General features: G+C 37.5%; 1 protein-coding gene across 1 annotated transcript; it reads right to left on the bottom strand.

Moving 5' to 3' along the window:
* Positions 1-735: 735 nt before the first annotated feature.
* On the bottom strand, positions 736-19,376 carry LOC128679497 (uncharacterized protein). The gene is made up of 3 exons (XM_053761778.1): positions 19,204-19,376; positions 16,890-17,047; positions 736-3,784 (listed from the first exon to the last, which is right to left on the bottom strand). The coding sequence occupies exons 2-3, from the start codon at positions 17,030-17,032 to the stop codon at positions 964-966; spliced, it is 2,964 nt and encodes a 987-aa protein (XP_053617753.1). The 5' UTR covers positions 17,033-17,047; positions 19,204-19,376; the 3' UTR covers positions 736-963.
* Positions 19,377-19,592: the final 216 nt, after the last annotated feature.

Consider the following 19,592-nt stretch of genomic DNA (forward strand, 5'->3'; position numbering starts at 1 on the left):
CTATAATATCTGAGTTATAAATTATTTATACATATAATTATTAATAATATAAATGTTGTAGGTAAACGACCACCGGTGTCCTTAAATTTTTAAATATTGTTTGCTTGACTTGGATATTTTGTTGTTGATTGTAATAAATATAACCCAATACACTTAGTGCCAATATTTATATTATATTATTATAATATAACTGCTCTAAGACTTGAAGTATGTATTTTTATATAGTTTTCGATGCGTGTAAAGAAATTTAGAATAGATTTATGGGACCGTGTATATGTTTCTATGTCTACCTGGGATTACTATTGCTCATAATTCCGAAATAAACGTGTTTATTACAAATGCATTTTAAATATTTCCATTTTATTAGCACTAGATCTGTTGTACTAACAGTTCTGTAAATAGGTTATAAGGCGAGGCAGCTAAATTATTTATTTTTAGATTTAAGTTCATAATAAATATCATTCAAACACTATTGTTTTATTGTAAACTAATTTTAATTAAAAGCACATTTTAAGATTCTTATTTCTTACTTTAGGATTCAAATTTTCTTACCAAAACTATGAAGATTATTTCTTAAAATATGAAGACACTGATCAGTCCAAATATTATTTTCTAGCTAAAGTTTACGCAAATTACTACTACAATATTGTAGAAAATATATCAAAAAATTTGCTCTCTTTTGTTTACTTAAATGTTGTTAAAATTGTGATGGGTTTGTGAAATAAAAATACCGAATTAAATTACAAATGTAATGACTTTTATTGAAAGTACCTTCATACTTTACAGTTTACTTGATAATTCTAACGTTAAATCTAATAACTGCAATCGTAATCGCACAAGGTGATTCGTCTTTCCCAAATTCACGGTGGGTCCACAGTATATTCGGACAATTTGACATCGACACTTTCACTAATCTATAGATACACAGTCGTCCGAATTGTCACACGAGCGTCCCACACAAGGCTATAAGATGGTGAGCGTGATGCGGCGCTCGTGGATGGTGTCCATGTGGCGCGTCTTGACTGCGCGCTGCGCGTCGAAGGGCGTGCGGAACGCAACGCGCGCGTCGCCCGTGGGCTGCCCGCGCTCGTTGTAGCGCCGGATCACGTCGTCCTGCGTCAGCTCGAACTCGCTGAAGAAGTTCATGATGTCGTCGATGCTGGCGCGGAACGGCACGTTCTCCATCGACACCACGCAGCCCGGCGCGCCGAAGTCCTCCAGCGCCGGGTCGGGCTCCTCCTCGCGCCCGTTCTCGTACCCGCGGGCCTCGTAGCCGCCGCGGCCGCGACTGAACCCGCGCCCGCGGCCGCCCCGATCGAAGCCTCGCCCGCCTCTGTCGAATCCGCCTCGGCCTCTATAGTTCCCTCTTGAACTGTCGAAGCCGCCTCTGTAACCGCCTCTCTCGAAACCTCTGCCGGAATCGAAACCTCTATTAGAATCGAAACCTCTGTTCGAATCGAATCCCCCTCTACCTCTGTAAGGACCTCGCCCCATGTAACCTCCGCGAGGTGGGCCGTTTTGCGGCACTTCATAAAACTGAGGCAACGCGGGCACATTCCCCAGGATGCTCATCGGCTCCGGCTGCTTGGGACCTTCCAGAGCTTCCTCGACCACCGTCCGCGTCACCAGGTCCACCGTGACGCGACATCCTTCCAAGTTCGACCCGTGCTTGGTGGCAGCCATCCGTGCTTCTTGAGTAGATCTGAACTCGCAGAAACAGTCCCCAGAAGGTAAGCCATTGCCGTCCAACATGAGGTGTATTCTGGACGGCACGGCGCCCGTGTCGGACAGGAAACTAACGATGGTGCGATCTGTGGCTTCCCGCGGGAGACCCTTCATGAGGACGCAATCCAGCGGCTCGTCGTCGGCGTCAGTGTGCGCCACGCCGGAGCTGGCCATCTGCATTGTGGCCATCTGGTCGGAGAAGCCGGGCCGCGCGGCCCAACTAGCGGCGGCTACGCGCGGATCTAACCCTGCAGGGTATCCTCCGAACTGATTAGGTACAAACGAACCTGGGAAGTTCTGTTGCTGAACAAAGGGCGTCCCAAAAAATTGAGGCCCGCCGGCCTGGGGCCCGGCTTGCATCTGAGGCTTGGCTTGGGGACTCTTGTCCTCGAGCTGCGGCCGCCTCTGACGCGGGTCCCGGGGCACCAACGGTTCTGGCGCCTGCTCTTTGACCGCTTGCATTGGTGATTGTTCGGGCATCTTTTCAACATTTTTCTCTTTTTCAAATTCCTCCATAGTCAGCGGTGTTATAGTGGGATGGCGTCTACCGAATAGATATCTATCTTTCTTATCGAAAGCAGCTTTCGCATCCTCTGACTTTGCGAATTGCACGAATGCCGTTTTTGTGCGTGTTGCGCGGCAGTCGTTTAAAGTAATGGATAATAGAGAGAATTCGCTGAAGGATTTTATGATGTCGTGTTCTTTGACAAAGTTAGGTAGGTCTGTTAGCTTGAGTACGCTCGGCGGTGTTCGTGAATCATTGTCGGTCATAATGAGTATTGGTTCCTCATCATCATTCTCCTCGCGATAAGGAAGGAAGGAATCTACGGCCGCGTCATACGCGTCGTCTGGTAATGACTCCACAGTGACCTGAACATCTTTCAACACATTATTTCTGCGCTGCAACGCGAGCTGTTTTGACCGGGGATCGCAGAATTTAACGTATATGTTCCCTGTTCTGCGGCCCATATTATCATTAATCATCTTAATTCCGTGCTTATCGATCAAGAATGGGAAAAATCGCCTTACATCGCCATAGCTGGTGTGATTAGGCGCATTTCTCACAGCGACGCACACATCTCGTGCATTCTCAGTGTTATCAAAACGCGAGGGTCGGCCTTCGCGGCGGAAGCTGTTGCCTCCGCCACGGGCGCCTTGGAACCTGCTGCCGTTCCCATTGGGCTGTTCGCCTTGGAAAGCGTTGGGATTGCGCTTTTTACCGAGCTCTTGCAGCTTACTGAACGCGTCTGCTATTCCTGGGTCGTTGTACAGGTTCTGTTGCGCATCCTGTGTAGGCAACTGGCCGTTTAGGACCATTGCGTTCACTATCGGCGACTGTTGTCCAGGCATAGCATTCATCATGTTTCCAATAGCGGGAGCCGGTGGAGCCACAGCATTCTCAAATGGAGAGTCATTGTTTGCCTTTTCGAGTGACTCTCTGGGATTTCTGTCGCGCCTGTCGCGGGATCGGCGCGACGGGGACCTATCTCGAGATCGACTACGCTCTTTCCTATCTCTCTTTCGATCTCTGCGCTCTCTGCTGCGGCTCCGGTCTCGCCGTCTCCGCTCTCTGGATCTCGACCTATCTCTGCGGTCTCTCTTCCTGTCCTTCCTATCTCTGGACCTGGAGCGGGATCTGGATCGCCTTCTGTCCTTTTCTCTGCTGCGTTTCCTTTCTGGCTCATTGTTTTCCTCTTGCGGGGACACGTTGGCGGAAGGGCTGACCATAGGAGCAGGGGGTTCTATGACGGCAGGTTGGGGGATTTCTTGAGGGTTGCCGATGCCTGGTATTCCGAAGCCCAAGGGATTGTTGCCCAAAGCAGCGGAGAAGGGGGTGATTTGTGGGATGACGGGGGCTACTGGTTGGACAGGGGGTGCGACGGGCGCGGGTGTAGCGGGGGCGGGGGCCGACGCCGTGAGGCTGAGGATAGGCACGGTCTGGCGGGCGGTCTCGATCACCTTATGCATTTCAGACCGAGAGCTGAGAAGTAGCTTCACTTGAATCTCCTTGATCTTACCGCCGTCCAGCATCATCGCTTGACGCGCGTCTTCGTCCGTACTGTAACAACAGAGAGGTTCTTCATCAGAATATGTTATTTTAATAATACTTATAAGTTAGATATATATCAAACTATAACTAGGTAGTTATAACTTGATATCTGTCTAAAGCGTGTATAGGGTACATAATACACAGTACACAGTGTACCTTGAGAGTTGGTGGTAGAGATTAATGAAAATCCATGAATAAACATACTAGTCTATTGGTATCCTATACCTTATACAAGAAATAGAATAACACAACTTTACAACTTTTTTTTAAATAGTTATAACATGTCCCACTGCTGGGCACGACAAGAGATGGATGGAAAATACCAGAGACGGATGCAAGAAAAGAGAATGGGGAGGCTTTTGCTCAGCAGTGGCACATGTTATATTGTAACACAGCTTAATTACATTAAAATACCTGTAAAATTAGCAATCATACAAAATGTTGCAATGCAATCGGATTAACAACCGAGCCACTGGTAATAGACGGACAAAATTTATTGGCATTTTTACACCTCGATATTTGGATACGCATGGACAATATTACAATTCGTCATATATTTCGACCGTGACTTATTACGTTATTTTTCCGGGATGAAAGGTACCCTATCTCTTTCTTCATTCATACTTCAAACTACATGTATGCAAAATTTCAAGATGATTGGTTGATTAGATAAAGCGTGAAGAGGTAACAAACAAACCTACTTTCGCATTTATAATATTAGTAAGGATTAGGATAATCGCTAAACTTGTAGGTACTACCGTACCAATTAGCTAACCGCGTTTAGCCTTGTATAGCAGAATTTCGGGATATCGTAGCATATAGCCTTCATAATTAATCTTTTGATTTGATTCATAAATGACTATACCGCTGGGTGTCAGCGACTCATCAAGAATTCTGACCGCTTAGCCTTATATCAAAGTTTCCCAAACATTTTATTTTCACAGATCATTTATTTATTTAGTTCCATTTGGTTTTAGCGTTTGGTGTCTAGTTGATATATTTAGGGTAACTACAAAGTACATACAATAATACTTATTAGAATAATGGTGCATGTTTCAGCGCTCCTGATCCTCGCGCCTTAGGCTGCAGCCTGGGCCTGCTATAGCTAAATAACCAGTTTTACAAACATTACCAAGACACCCCTGTGCAGTTTAGTTTCAATTATACATAATAAATCAACGATACGTTGAATATACCCGTTGTAAATATTTCATCATCTTTTTAAAACCCTACATTTTGACTTATTGGGTCAAAATGTTTCAGCTTGCCATTTATATTGATTTTATAATGACCTTATATAGTCATAAGAGTTATATATATACCTCTCACATTCATTCAGTTATTCACTCAGTTATTTGATAAGGCGTTTAAGAATTATGGTTTACGGCCAGGCTTCGCACAAAATCTATACATATAGTGCCTATCTTCGGGAATAAATTGTCTAAATAATAGTGCATCAAAATCGTTTGCTTAACGTAACAGACAGACGCAGATATCGATTTTGTTTTATATTATTGTAGTGATTATATCAAGTCACATACATACAAACAGGAACTCCGAACATTACGCATGTTTTTTACGCAGTTGTATAAAAAAGCACATGCATTTTATGCATAACGATCAACGGTCGTGTAGGAACTTGCGCATTCGGCAGTCTTGTGGCAGTAGTGTCGCTTTCTGGTACGGCCACGTCTTGAGGAAACCAGCAAACTATACATTGTGTAGGTACGTAACGTAAAGAAACATTTTCTCAATAGGTAGGTATATATTCGTTATATCTAGCGTCGAGCGAGGGGCCGCTAGTCATAAATTAACTTATAAATTAGATAGATAGTTTTGTTTTTTGTTACCTCTTCACCCTTTATTTAGTCAATCTTCTAGAAAAATTTGCATACCTACATGTAGTACAAGTACGGAGAAGGACATAAGGTACCTTTCATCATAGAAAAATAATCTAGTTCCCGTTGGAAATTGTCGCGGGCGCGGGTATAAGCTAGTTTTTTTATAGAACAAAGTGCTGCGTCTGTCTCTCTCTCTATATGAATAATAAACCTTACGTTTTTTTGCCAGTGGGAAAGCACACCTGATTTGCCCGTGCCGTACATATTTCGATAAAATTATCTCATCCCGTGTCTTGGCAGCTGACACGTGTTTGGGTAGGTAAACCAGAATGTTTACCCCAAATTGTCATTTTGAAAGTCTGTGGGCTAGTTCTCGTGGGATTTTTATAAATTATTATATTATACTAGCAAGCAGGCATATTGGGATGAATTTCACGAGCGTTCAAAACTCCGCCGCGGGCTGTCATTAGTGTTTATTAATTGTACCATACAGAGAATACATATACTATATAATACAATTATTTTAATTATCCTATTTTATAAATAAGTACTGGTCAATGTTAATTTTATAAATATTTAATTTACAAAAAATATATGCTTTATTCAAAAAAATTGTGCGACACTAATGAAACGCTACACGCCGCGTTCAAACTGTCGTGAAATTCACCCATGGATGTAGTGGTCACTTCAGCCTAAAATATGGACGCGTCTGCAACACAGTGACAGAAGTGTCACGTACGCATTGTAGACTGTTACCTATTGTTTATTTATTTAAGATATGTAGCCACTAAGATTCTTCATGAATGGATAAGTATACTACTTTATTACAAATTTCCAGTATTTGGCCTACGAAATTATTTGTTTACGTAATCAAATGCCTAGCCGTACTGGCAGTGCCACCATCTTAGATTGCACAGCTTGCTTTGGTTTGACTTGCATTTAGTACCTAGTAAGTTAGTTGGCTATTATTCACTAAATCATCTCCCGATAACTTGAACTGAGGATAACTTGGTTGTCCTGTAATTTTGGCTATGCTGCTGGAAACTATAGGTGGTACGGCCACCGGCGTATCTCGAAAATTACAGCACAAAGGTAGGTAGCTTTGGGCAGTTTTCTCCAAGTATTACAATGTAGCAAGAGCAGCCATTCTCAAACTTTGTTGAAGATGGAATGCTTTTGGAAAAGTTAAGCATTTTGACGGGCCCTACCTTTAAAACTTATATGTTTGAGCTCATAGAGTAACCAGTGGTCCGTCTATTAAGACGGAACTCCCTTGCCGTGAGGTCAGCCCCAGTTTCCTGACAGCCCTCAGGGTCGGCCGTGTTATTATTATTTAGGTATTTCCCTCCCATTTCTCTCTCCGATAAGTATACACATTTATAAGTGGGTGAACATTTTGTTGATAACGTCATTTTGAGACAAATTTTTCATAGTATTACAATTTTAAATGTGGCATCCCTAATTACCGAAATTCTACTTAGGTATATGTGAATGCGAAAGATTTTAGAAATGAATTTTGATGTGTGTGCACTAGTTCTTCAGATCGGATTTGGACGAAATTTGGTACACGGGTAGAATAGGGGTATTTTTGTCCCGAAATTCTTAAAGGAGCCAGAACTTTTAGGCGCAGCTAAATATAAATCATCAAATTATTATGGGTCTAATATACCCGTAGATGGGTTTACGCCCAGCATTTGCCCGTTTTGTTCCCAAACTGTTTGGGAACAAAACAAATACTGGGCGTAAAGAGATGGCCGTAAAATCAGCAAATTTCCATAGGTTCCACAAGGGGCCGTCGGCTCCGAGCTAACTGTAATAGCTAGCCTTGTAACAATACGCGACTATCGTCTACTCTTGCCTACCTCCGACGTGAGTTTACATGAATGTGAGAAGTGGCCTGAAGGCGAAGTGCGGGTTTACATTCCACTTCTCACTATCGTATTGTTTCGAAGTGAGACGCAGCGAACCAATCATATTGCAGTGTGGTTGTCGTTGCGTCACAATGGCGCAATGTTATTGGTTCGCTGTGTCTCATTTCGAATCGATTCGATGGTGAAATGCACATCCGCACTTCGCCCACTGTTAAGTAATGCCGAAAATACTCATTTAAAACAGTGTTGGTGGTCACTACCATGTCAGAAGAGCTTACCATTATTCATTTCTCTCTTTGGCTTGCTAGTCATTCGAACGACTTTTGCACTTTCAAATAGAAATCAAATGCAGAAAGGGTCGAAAGGAATCTTTTAGATGTAGGATATTGTTCAAAGTTCTTATTTTAGTTACCATCATACTTCACTATACAGTTCATAGTTTTCCATTCGTGGCGCTAGTGTGCGTGTTTCCGCTTCTAAATGTCGTACCCACAGATATAAGAACATTACATTTAAGTGTTTTACTGTTCTTATATCTGGTGGTCGTACCTAATTTTTCAATGAAGAAATCATTTGTTTTTGTATTAATGAAGCTTCATATAGGTATCTATGTGCACTTGTGTAATTGAAGAGGACTTTTGGGGAGAGAAAAATCGTAGTTGCAGCACGTCATTGCGTCCACACGTTCTTTTTTTCTTTATACTCGTACGTACACGATAGTGTATAAAGAGACACCATGTGAACGTAAGTTTCGTGGTAAGCCTTCCACAGTTATGAAAATGGCCGGAGTATACTATCCATTTGTGTGTGAAATGGAGAAGGCAATGGCAAACCACTCCATTAATAATGCCAAGTTGGTGTGTGTGTTGCATTCCATATAATAACCACGACCCTCAGCCATGAGGAATACAACTATGAAGAAGATTCTATCCATTCATTAATCATCATCATCTTCCTTACCCTTTCCTATCATATCGGCACGCATAAATGTAAATGCGAAGGTGTGTTTGTCTGTCTGTCACATTTTCAGGGCTAGACCGCTGAGCCGATTGAGTTGAAATTTGGACTGGGATTATTATTTACAAAAATTCCTAGACGAATAGGGGGTGACGAATGACGGTGGGGAATGAACGATTTTGGTTTATGTTGGCTTGTTGCTCGCTCCTTGTAGACTAACCTACTTAGCTCTTATCAACCATTTATTTTATTATATTTATCATATCATATTGAATTATCATATCATATTGGTTTATCATATTGAATGTACCTTTGTAATATAAAAATTTTGTTAATTTTCTGTGATGTATATTACTATGCTATGAATAAATTTATTTCTATTTCTATAGCTATTGGTGTGCCTTACTGCACATTGACCCGTAGTTCATGGTCTACCTTAGGGTCGATATATTTGCTTATAACTAAAGTGACCACTTGTCCCGTTGTCCCAAACAATAATGGGGGACGCAAGTTTCGATTTCTGTAACCGCGTGAAAATTTAAAATATTGGAGCGCGTAACTTGAATTCAAACGCACTTGTTTAAAATCATTATCACCTTTATTAGTAAATTAGTGTAAACTAATTTACTAAGTAATATAGTTAGTACTAAGTAGTATAGTAGTAATTTTTGGGTAACCGAAAAATATAATTACTGCCACCGTAATATTGCTTTACTTAATAAAACTGGTTATTTTTTTCACAATTTCTTATGAAATAGGTTAAAGGTATTAGGTACTTGATGTGAACACAAAATAAAGAACATTTGAAAGTTGTGTATATTTTCACGTTTAACCTGCTCACTAGCGTATATAATATTACCTAAGTAGTATGACCCATACCGATAATGATGTAGCGATTTCCCGTTTTAAGTATTTTTCTGTTCCGTTTGTCTAATTAAATGTTTCCTGCAATTAGTTTTAAGGTCGCTTAGTCACAGGGCAAGAGGGCAAGTCAATTATTGAGGCATATGCGATTCGACACGGGAAAACCGTTTACCTATTAAATACTTTCATTGTCAGCTGCATGCAACAAAATTCCTACACAACAGAGAAATATGATCCTAAATAATAAATCCTAAGTGGAGCCATCCATTTCTTTTCTTCTGCTTGTGCCTATAAATATGTAAAGCATAATTGTTTTCCGTTTTCACTGCGCACGGGAATGTGCGCAGTGAAAATAAGCTTACGATTTAGTGAATATTACTAAATATTCCAACATTTTTTGTGAATAAAGTAAGTTCGAGACTTGTATTATGGAATACTAACTCAACGATACTATATTTATAACATACCTATATATATAATATAGATCCAAGATCCAGGCCAATCTGAAAAAGTTGATTTTCCGGGACCCCAAATTTAGCAGTCCGTGATAACAATTAGGCCAAGGAGGTCGTCAAGCCAAATGAAATCTAAATGGTTTGTATGTTTGTATGTGACGTGCCAGTCCAGTAAACAGCGAAATTAATATCACAGGTCAATATTCCGACAAATAAAAAATACAACCACAGGTCTGAAAGGGACGCCAGTGTCATACGATCCACAGAAAAGGTAGATTTATCGATAGTATAAAATAATGAAAATAATTCATTTCTCAGAGTTGTTGAATGATACTGGAGAAAGTGCTTTTCCATCCTTCGTGATTTGATCGCTTTTAAAACCAGCATCCGTGTGTCTCGATTCTCGATGTAACATACGAGCGCACCTCAATGGTTTTTACGCACTAGAAACTAGAAATGAGTCGTTTACTGTAAGTATCACTTTTCATAATATATCTCCCACCACACAACTCTTCTTACACTTCGGCAAGGCTGTCGGCAAGTTTCAAGTACTCGCTGGGTTCCGCTCCGATACGCTTAAAATCGCTGTATGAAGCTTCGAACACACATAGGAAACCCGCTTCTATTGGACCGAATTCTTAACGGTTTTACAGCCATATTAACTTACCCACAGTTCGTGGAGACCTATGGTGGTGACTCGAAGACAAGATAGTGAAAAGATTACCTGCCTTACGTTTGTGAGGATGTGTTGATGAAACTTTGGCGTTTGCTACTCCTTCACGTAAAATCTTATTGATTATAATCTAGAATTCGTATTGTACGCAAAGCCAAGGATACAGACGATAGGGCACTTACTATGACTAAATTCTTTCGGGAGTAGAGTCTCAGTGTGCAGCATGGTAAAAATGATAATATACCTACATTAGAATAACAGATATATAGTTGGTAATAGTTTATAATATACCTTTACACATATGAGATAAATGAATCACCAATATAAATTACCTACGTGTGTAAAATTGTAAATACATGTAAATAGGTATGTATATCGCGAGACTGTAAGAAATTTTTTGTTATCTCAGAATCTATGGACGCATAAACGTCAAATGACATAGCTAGGATGTTAAGGTAAATAGTTGAGTGAGTTCCATATAGATTTTTGTGTCAAATAAGTGTGAATGCAGATAACGGTAGCTCGCATAATTTTAAAGATGACTCGATTCCTCCGACCACCTTTCACCTTCTCCATAAATATACAAACTGCAGCAAATAGTTCCACGTTTATAATATAAGTTAGAATATACTTAGTAATTCTTGTTTTAGGGTTAATTAATATGAAGATATCATTTACAGATTTTTCTTGGGCTTTTCTGATTCGTACTCGACTGAGCTCTCTGACAGTGATAAGCCAGTGAATTAATGTATAAACAGATACCTAACACAAATTTGTGCGAATTTCCGAGTTAAAAGGTTAATATGTTCTATGAAGAAAGAATCAATAGCGATATAAGCCTTACGAAGACAATAATGAGATTCTTGACAGCGAAAGTTAATCAAAGGAATCAATGTTTTGTATCATTTTCTGTTTCCCCAATAGTCATCCCTGTTAATAACGCACTGAATAAAGTTTGTGGGGCTGATTTCTAAAACGGCGATCAGATATACCATACAGCTTCTTGACTAAAAAATATTGTTTTGTATCATAGGAAGATGATTGATGCCCGACGCCTGTGGACGGAGCCTATGTAGATGATGATTACACGTCGAAGACGCCGGACATAATTTACACCAACTCTGGCCGTAGTTTTTTTTATACCTACATAAATTATCTATCTTCAGTATTATAAAAAGGTAACATTGGTTATCACCTAGGGTCTTACATAAATATTAGTAAATAAAAATAATACACAGTTATTAGATGTACACAAATACAATAACTACGTACTTATCGTTCCTTTTTCTTTACCCATGGTACACTAAAAGCGACCCTATTCATAATGTCAATGTTTGCGGACTTCATTGAAAACCCTTACTACGATTGATGATCTCGTTTATGAATGTGGATTTCATTACCTACTAATAATATGAAAACATCGAAATATTTAGTAACTTCGTTGAGCCTGACCTTTTAGAGAATGAGAACGTCGCCAGAACAATACGAAACAAGACAAGGGAAGATGTTTGGTCATTTCACACGATACAAATACCAGAACTACCGAAGACAAAACTAGAAGAAGGAAAGGAAAGAACAGAAGAGAGATTTTGTAGATGAAATAAAAGAAGTCGAGTTTGTGTCGTATATCGCGGTAAAGTCGATGGTAGAAAACAAAGAGCAAACTTTTTCACCTACAACAAAGGATAATGACGATTTGAAACATACAAATCGGATGAGTAGTTTTGAGAATACTGTTGTCGATGATGAAAATGATGTCAACTCAGAGCGCCAAGTAGTCGCAGGTTCGAGTCGGCGAATGACCGCTGTTCCCGTTGAGTGTTGATTAGAAGCAACGTTCCTTGTGCCTAACAAAACGCTAGTTGAGAACACTTTTACAACCTACAGATTTTTTCTTTGAGTAGTATTGGTCATATTGATACAACAGTGGGATGCCAATACCTACTTACCTGGCTTTGCTTATTACTAGTTTTTGCAAACACCTTTGCCTGAGAATATCTTCATCGATATCTTGCTTAAAATATTCGTGTAATTTCAGCCATTATGGAGCTACTTTGGTTGATCAAACGGACAGATATATTCTAAAAAAATAGTTTCAGGCCATATTTGTGACCGTTGTCGTTGTTATTTATATAAGAATTTCTAATGAGGGTGCCATCATCGTGTTATTATTTTGTTAAAAATATAATTTTGCATCATAGGTAGTATAGTATAGTATAACGTCGATCACATACATGAATAACTTATATTTTATTGATTTGCATATAATTCTTGGGAACGTTCTTTGTTTGATTCGATTGTGGTATCGAGCTGAATAGAGCTTTTTTTAAATTTTATTATCATTGTTCCAGCTTTTAATATTTATTTAAAAAATAATTTTCTAATAAGAAACGTTAAAAAAATTAGAAACGTATCTCTATATTACTTTACTATATGTTTATTTTTTGAATTTTGAATCTTGTTTGGTTTGGGTTAAACTCACAGACTTAATCATTGTAGTTTAACTTCTATGGGTAACTTGACAACGCTTATCAGTGCTCTGTTTGCATATTTATCATTATCAGATTGTCGCTTACAACAATCATCTACCGGTAGCAGTACTGAAAATAATATAGTTTGTTCCCTAAAGTCACTCCGGCTTTTCAATTACTTACGTTTTATGGAAAAGACCCAAGTCAACTTGAGGTGGCTTGGGTCCTTTCCATAAAACGTATAATATAAAAAAGATAATAGAATAGTGTGATATTTTCAATTACAGATATTCTGTCTGTAGAGTGATGATGATCTGGAACTACGATTACGATAGACGTCGAAGGGGAAATTATGAATATTCAATAAGAGTCACCACCATCTAAGATCAACAGTCCCCCATACCTATTCCTTTTTTATATGTATTTTAAGACTAAGGTGTTTAGCTACCTGAAATGATTCTGGGTTTAATTGAAAGGGAAAATCTATGCTAGGAAAGGAAAACCAATTAGTCCCTTTACAGTTGAAATAAAAGATCAGGCGGAGTTAGTATCGTATAGGGAGGAAAATCTATGGCTGGAAACTGAAATGGAGAATACTCCGCCTGCAAAAGTCGACGAATGACGACCTATGAAGTTCTTAATTAATGATGAATTGTTATACCACAAAACCTAAGCCTGCGTTTATATAACAGCTTCAGTTTTCCATATTCATATAACATTTTCTTTAGCGACTTTAATGAAGACTGACTAAGATTGGGTTATAATTTCAGCTCTAATTATGTACATGAGAAAAAATGACTAAATATATAAGTAAAGGTGCGATTCCACGTAGCGCAGCTTCTCTGGAATTATTACCCGTACATCATAATATATGTAAATATATGTAATATGTGTAAGTAATTTAAAAATAAGTTTTACTTATGAAATGTTCGTAAGAAGATTACAAACGTAAGAGTAGAGACAGAAAATCAGATTAATATTTGTGCATCGAAGAAGCTCCCGTTGATTGTTGCCTGCTACGTACGAACTATAGTTTTAGAGTACAGATTTAAAAGGCACACTAGCGTCACCATCATATTTTTGTGTTTTTTTTTATTTCTTGGCGAAACATAAAAAAACATTTAACAGATTATTCCACACTATACAAAGATTTTTAGTTGTAAGTATTAGTTTTTATAATACAATATAGACGACAGTACTAAACGGATTTTGGTGACCAGTTTTCGCTTTAGTCAACTGTCATTATGTAATGGAAAACTACAATACATTATATTAAAATTCTTGATGTAGTGTGGCATAATCTGTTAAAATTTAATATATTTTTTATTTTTCACTAAGAATTAAAATATATTGATTAAAAAAAATTACATTAGGGTTATTTATTAGGTCTATTTTTATTCATTGCTGACAAATTTATGCTGCAAACAGTGTAATCGATTATTTTTTGAGTATTTTTGTTAATGAACCTAATTTGTGTCCTCTCATAATAACATACATATTGAAAGTATTCTAGTTTTCTATCTATACTATTATTATAAAGAGGTAAGCGTTTGTGAGTTTGTGACTTTGTATGTTTGAGGCGTGTAATCTCTGAAAATACAGAACCGATTTCAAAAAATCTTTCACCATTTGAAAGGTACATTATCCAAAATTGCTATACCTAAGCTATATTTTATATCAAAAATCCCACAGGAGCGAAGCCCCGGGCAACATCTAGTCAAATTATAAATGTGTAACATTCATACGTCAGATCAATTATAATCCTGTCGTTAGATATAAGTAGTGAACACGTAGCTTTGGTGCACTCTAGTAATATTAGACCCAAAAAAAAATGTTGATTTCATATGGAAAGATGCAAAGTAAAATTTCTCGGCGAATTCAAATTTCGACCAAGCGCAACTAGAGTAAAATTCAAAAATGCAAGCTCAAAAAATGCCTATTCACTCTTGCCTTGAAGATCCCTAAATCGTCGATTCTGAAATTTCGAGGCGGGAAGATAATTCCAGGCCTCAGCAGCTAGCAGATCCAGATGAAGTCGATTAAGGTTGAAGATTGTGGCGATAATAGAATAATGCAGGCTTCGGCCAAAAGTAAACTAAAAATCGACGGATATTATTGGAAGCAGACCGTTTTTCATAAAACCAGAAAGACTTTAGTGCTCGCATTTAAAAGGAAAAACATTTTTTTACGCCTATTACTAATATATAAGCTGTAAAAACCTATCTATACTATACGGGCATTTCATGATTATTTAAATTTATAATATTAACAATGTTTTACTATTTAAGAGGATAATTAAAAGGTATTTTAAGTTCTTGGGTGCCTAACAATAAAGTAGCAAAGAAATTTATCGCCATAAACCATTGTATCCACGATAAGGCTTTTACATAATGCAGAATGGTTGCACAATTGTTTATAACGTAGTAAGACTGCATGATTATATAAAAAATATTATATTGTTATTATTATTTGAATTAATGGCAATAAGTCCAATCCTTTAAGAGGCTTGCGTGGGGATATGGATCCAACATGTAGAGGCCTATTATTATAATATTATGTTTTGTCTCGCTCCTTCAACGTTAAATATTGTAAAGTGAGACAAAACATATTTCACAAGAATGTTTCATTTCGGAGAGAATCCTAATCAAATTTATCTCTATTCCAACAAGCTAGCCTTATAGCTAAACATGGCCTAACCCTTGGCTATGTCTACCCCGTAAGGTATAAAGATGTGATATTGTATCCTGTTGCACGGTGTATTTTTTATTAATCAGAAGGTGCGAATATGCGCGTTGTTTCCCAACGGTGGCGGTGGCAGGGATATAGACCTGGCATTTTTGTTAACTTTATCGTTAACGTAAAATATTGTGAAAAAATCTTAGCCTAAAATGAGGCATGAGCCATATTTTCATAAAAGGACGTCAAATCCACGAAAATTGTGTACCGATAAAGATCATAGTAGGTACCTATTCATGCGGCGGAGTTTGATTCCCGCCCTAGACCAGCACCACTTCATATTACCTCCGTGGAACTCGTACGAGGAAATTAAGGGATAAAAATTTTACAGGCAACAACAGTAATCCCAAAGAGAGCCGACGTCAAAATACCTTTTCATTAGCGGTGTGCATTCAAATGCACATTCTCTGTTCAGATATTTTTATATGGCAACACAGCGAGTACAAAAACGTACAGGCATACCTAATACAATTATATCCTAAAAATTTTAAGAACTTTTCCGCCTAAAAAAAATAATAAAGGTTTATTTTTTAAGTGTGTGTTGCAGGCGTCCATAGGCTGCGGTGATCATTTCTCATCAGGGGGAATGCACGTTTGCTTGCACGGTAGTATATAAAAAGAACCGAGGTCCGATTGAAGTATAAAGCTTAGCCTTATCTTTCGAAAAGGATATTTGTGAAATTGACGTGCTATCATTAAAAGCAAATAACAGTTCGGTCCTAAGAATATAACAGTTTGGTCCTAGGTTACTTACCAAGATATCTGATGATATTATTGCAAAACAATATTTGATGAGAGTAGCGCCTTGGAGGTCTTTGTAGCAACAATTTCCTACAGTACGTTCTTAATCGAGTGTCAACTACTAACCACTTCATATCCAGAATATCCATTTGCCGCCGTTTTCTGCACGCTCGTAGATAAGAAAACCTATGTTGAATTTTTATATTGTGCAATCCTATATAAATATAATTATTGCCGAGTATCAATTTTCGTATCCCGAAGAGTTCGGAAATTTAAACACAACCATTTTTGTTTCATGAAAATGCCTCATTTAATTTTCATAAAACAAAACATACATCCACCATTCAATCAATCTGATGTAAACATACCTTGTGTTATTTTATTTTATAAATATACAAAGTCCTTAATCTACCTTAACATTTTTTAGGTCACAACGCTAAGATATTTTCAGTGAAATGTGTTCAAAGAAAATATCAGAGCCAGTAAGAATTATACGTATAGCTACCTGAAGGCAATGAACGCATCCCCGAGTTCTCCTCCTACGATGTGAACTCCTCCTTCAGGAATGGAGAGCCCGCGAAAGAAATTCCTAATATCCAGAGCATTCGCGGACCATGGGAGGTTCTGCAGTCTAATGATGACACTCATGGCTGCGGTTGTAACCTGGAAACAAAAGTTATGACCTGTCCATTGCTAGTGATAACTGTTTGACATTCAAATTAAAATAGTAATAGCGCAAGTTAGTACAGAAGTCCTTTTTAATATATTCTGTTGCACATATTTTCAATTTACTTTCATATTAACAATATTTAATTATGTAATCAAATGAATAGATATCACACAGAGGTGATGAAACAAAAATTAACTTTTTATTATGTCTGAATAATAGCAATTTTTATTAGTTTAAATCATTATTTTTGGTGTGTATTTCTAAAGCCTGTCACTTTCATTCACTAAAAAGTTGCTATTACTTTTAAGTTGAAGTATGTTTTATCTTGTCTCACTTTGAACACCAAATATTCTAATGCTTTAAAAGTTAAGGTATGCTTCAACTTTTTATGAATAAGAGGGCATATTCATTAATCTCAGTTTATATTTTCTTTATGAACCTGACTGGCACATCCAGACACACTAATCTAGTGTATTCAAACAAATCCTGAACTTTATTATTTTAGTTATTATTATTTCCTGGTTGACATTAATCCATTGTACCAAGTTCCCATAAAATATAATCATTTGTTTGCATTAAACTATATCTATTTAAACCCTAATCATTTCTCTATGACATAGATTTGGTAAAACATATTATTTGAACATGATAACTCAATACAGTATAATAGCTATTGCCAATTTGACTTAAAATTGGCTGCAAAAGATAAAAACTAATTAAAGTTATCATGTAGATAACTTTTATTAGGTTCTCAAAAGTTTGCAAGTAGGTACCTAATATGAAGAGGTAATTATAACTGTAACACAGCATATATGTAAGTACAGTTCACAGCACAACAACCTATTCAAATTCATTGGAAACTTGCCACTATTACCGAGGCATTAGATAGGTACAGCAGAGTAGCTTGGCATGCTGTCTACTGTACCTATCTAATAACTAGTTACATGGTGTAAAACAGTTTATGAGATTCACAGAGAATTTATAAGATGAGTTGTTTGACGGCTTTGCTAAAGGTGAATGTTGTCAACACTCAGTGTTGACAATGCTGTCAGGGTTGATACAAAATATGTAACATGCAATATCTCCTATATACCTACCTATGTGGGTTAATTAATTTTATTTTCCAAAAGTAAAGTTAGTTACAGCATTTTGATTTAGCTCCTAATAGATTTTGGAGTGTACTTATGTATTAAGAGCAGTCTACTCTCCTCGCACTTCTCATACCTGCCAAGATTGCATATTTAACTGTAGGAACGAAGTAAATAGGTCACTTGACTATGATGTAACAGTGTAAGCTAGGAAGATTATAGTCAAACACTATAACTGAGACATTGACATCCATATAATAATAACAACTATAAATATAGCCACTTACAGGTTGAGTGTACATAACTATATAGGGACTAGGTATAAAGAAATGAAAATCAATTGAATTAATAGAAAGGAAGGAAGCCTTTTTTCTATTAATTTAATGGTCTCAAAAAATCAAATCTTCACCATTGGTTGAAGAATTTGATTTTTCAATACACAAATGATAATGATAAGGTTCCTGGTGCAACAGCAAAGATCATCATTACTTGCTTTTTTTATATTAAAACTAATGCATTTACGTTGATTGGCTGCACCATATCATTGGACACGGAAGTGTGGCACTGGTTTTAGGAATGGAAACGATATCACCTCTTTAGAGCTTATTTTTAAAATGTCTGTTTATCATTTCAAAGTTTGGTTTAGCAATATAGATGACCACGAGATGCTGGCATCTCCAAGCAACAGATGTTTAATTTTCACTCACCCAGTTCCCTCCGATCAAAATGTAAATAAATAATTTTCCAAGGCTGATGGTCTTGGAAAATGATTTATTTATATTTTATTTGTTAACCCTACATTAAAACAACCCAATAAATCTACCGGTGAGTTTGCAGAAAGACCATGACGTGACCATGATAGCTTGATTACATAGAGTGGTTTGCATAGGTAATTTGTAAATGTTACACAATAAATATTGAAAATTTTGGTGCTTTAGACTTATTACAGTAATAAGTAAGAGTCAATAATACACCGTGAGACGAGAAAATATAAGTTGAAAATAGGTGGGTAACATCAGTAATCTATGACGCCATGACACTCATTTCATGTCGATACTTACCTACGATATTTATGTAGTCACTAGATCACCTGCTTACAATAATAAAGACATCGTTTACACAAAAAGTTCACACCTAGATTAATTTTATCGCGTCCTGAGTTACAAATAGACAGACATACAAAATTGTTACAGCTACAGCAATACAACGCATTCACATCACAAGACAAAATGGCGGCGGCACTAGTGTAGTGTTGCCACTCGATCGTGATCATCGATTGTTAATCGATAGTCTGTCGATTGTACTATCGAATATTTTTTTTCTATAGTGTCGATTATATAAAATATAATTTATTGGTTATAGACACAACACAAATACTATAATTTGTGCCTATAAACAACAAATTATCGATAATATCGATAGAATAGATCCTATTGATATTTCTAGTGAC

This window comes from Plodia interpunctella, chromosome 21 (assembly GCF_027563975.2).
Source record: "Plodia interpunctella isolate USDA-ARS_2022_Savannah chromosome 21, ilPloInte3.2, whole genome shotgun sequence".
Taxonomy (NCBI): domain Eukaryota; kingdom Metazoa; phylum Arthropoda; class Insecta; order Lepidoptera; family Pyralidae; genus Plodia; species Plodia interpunctella.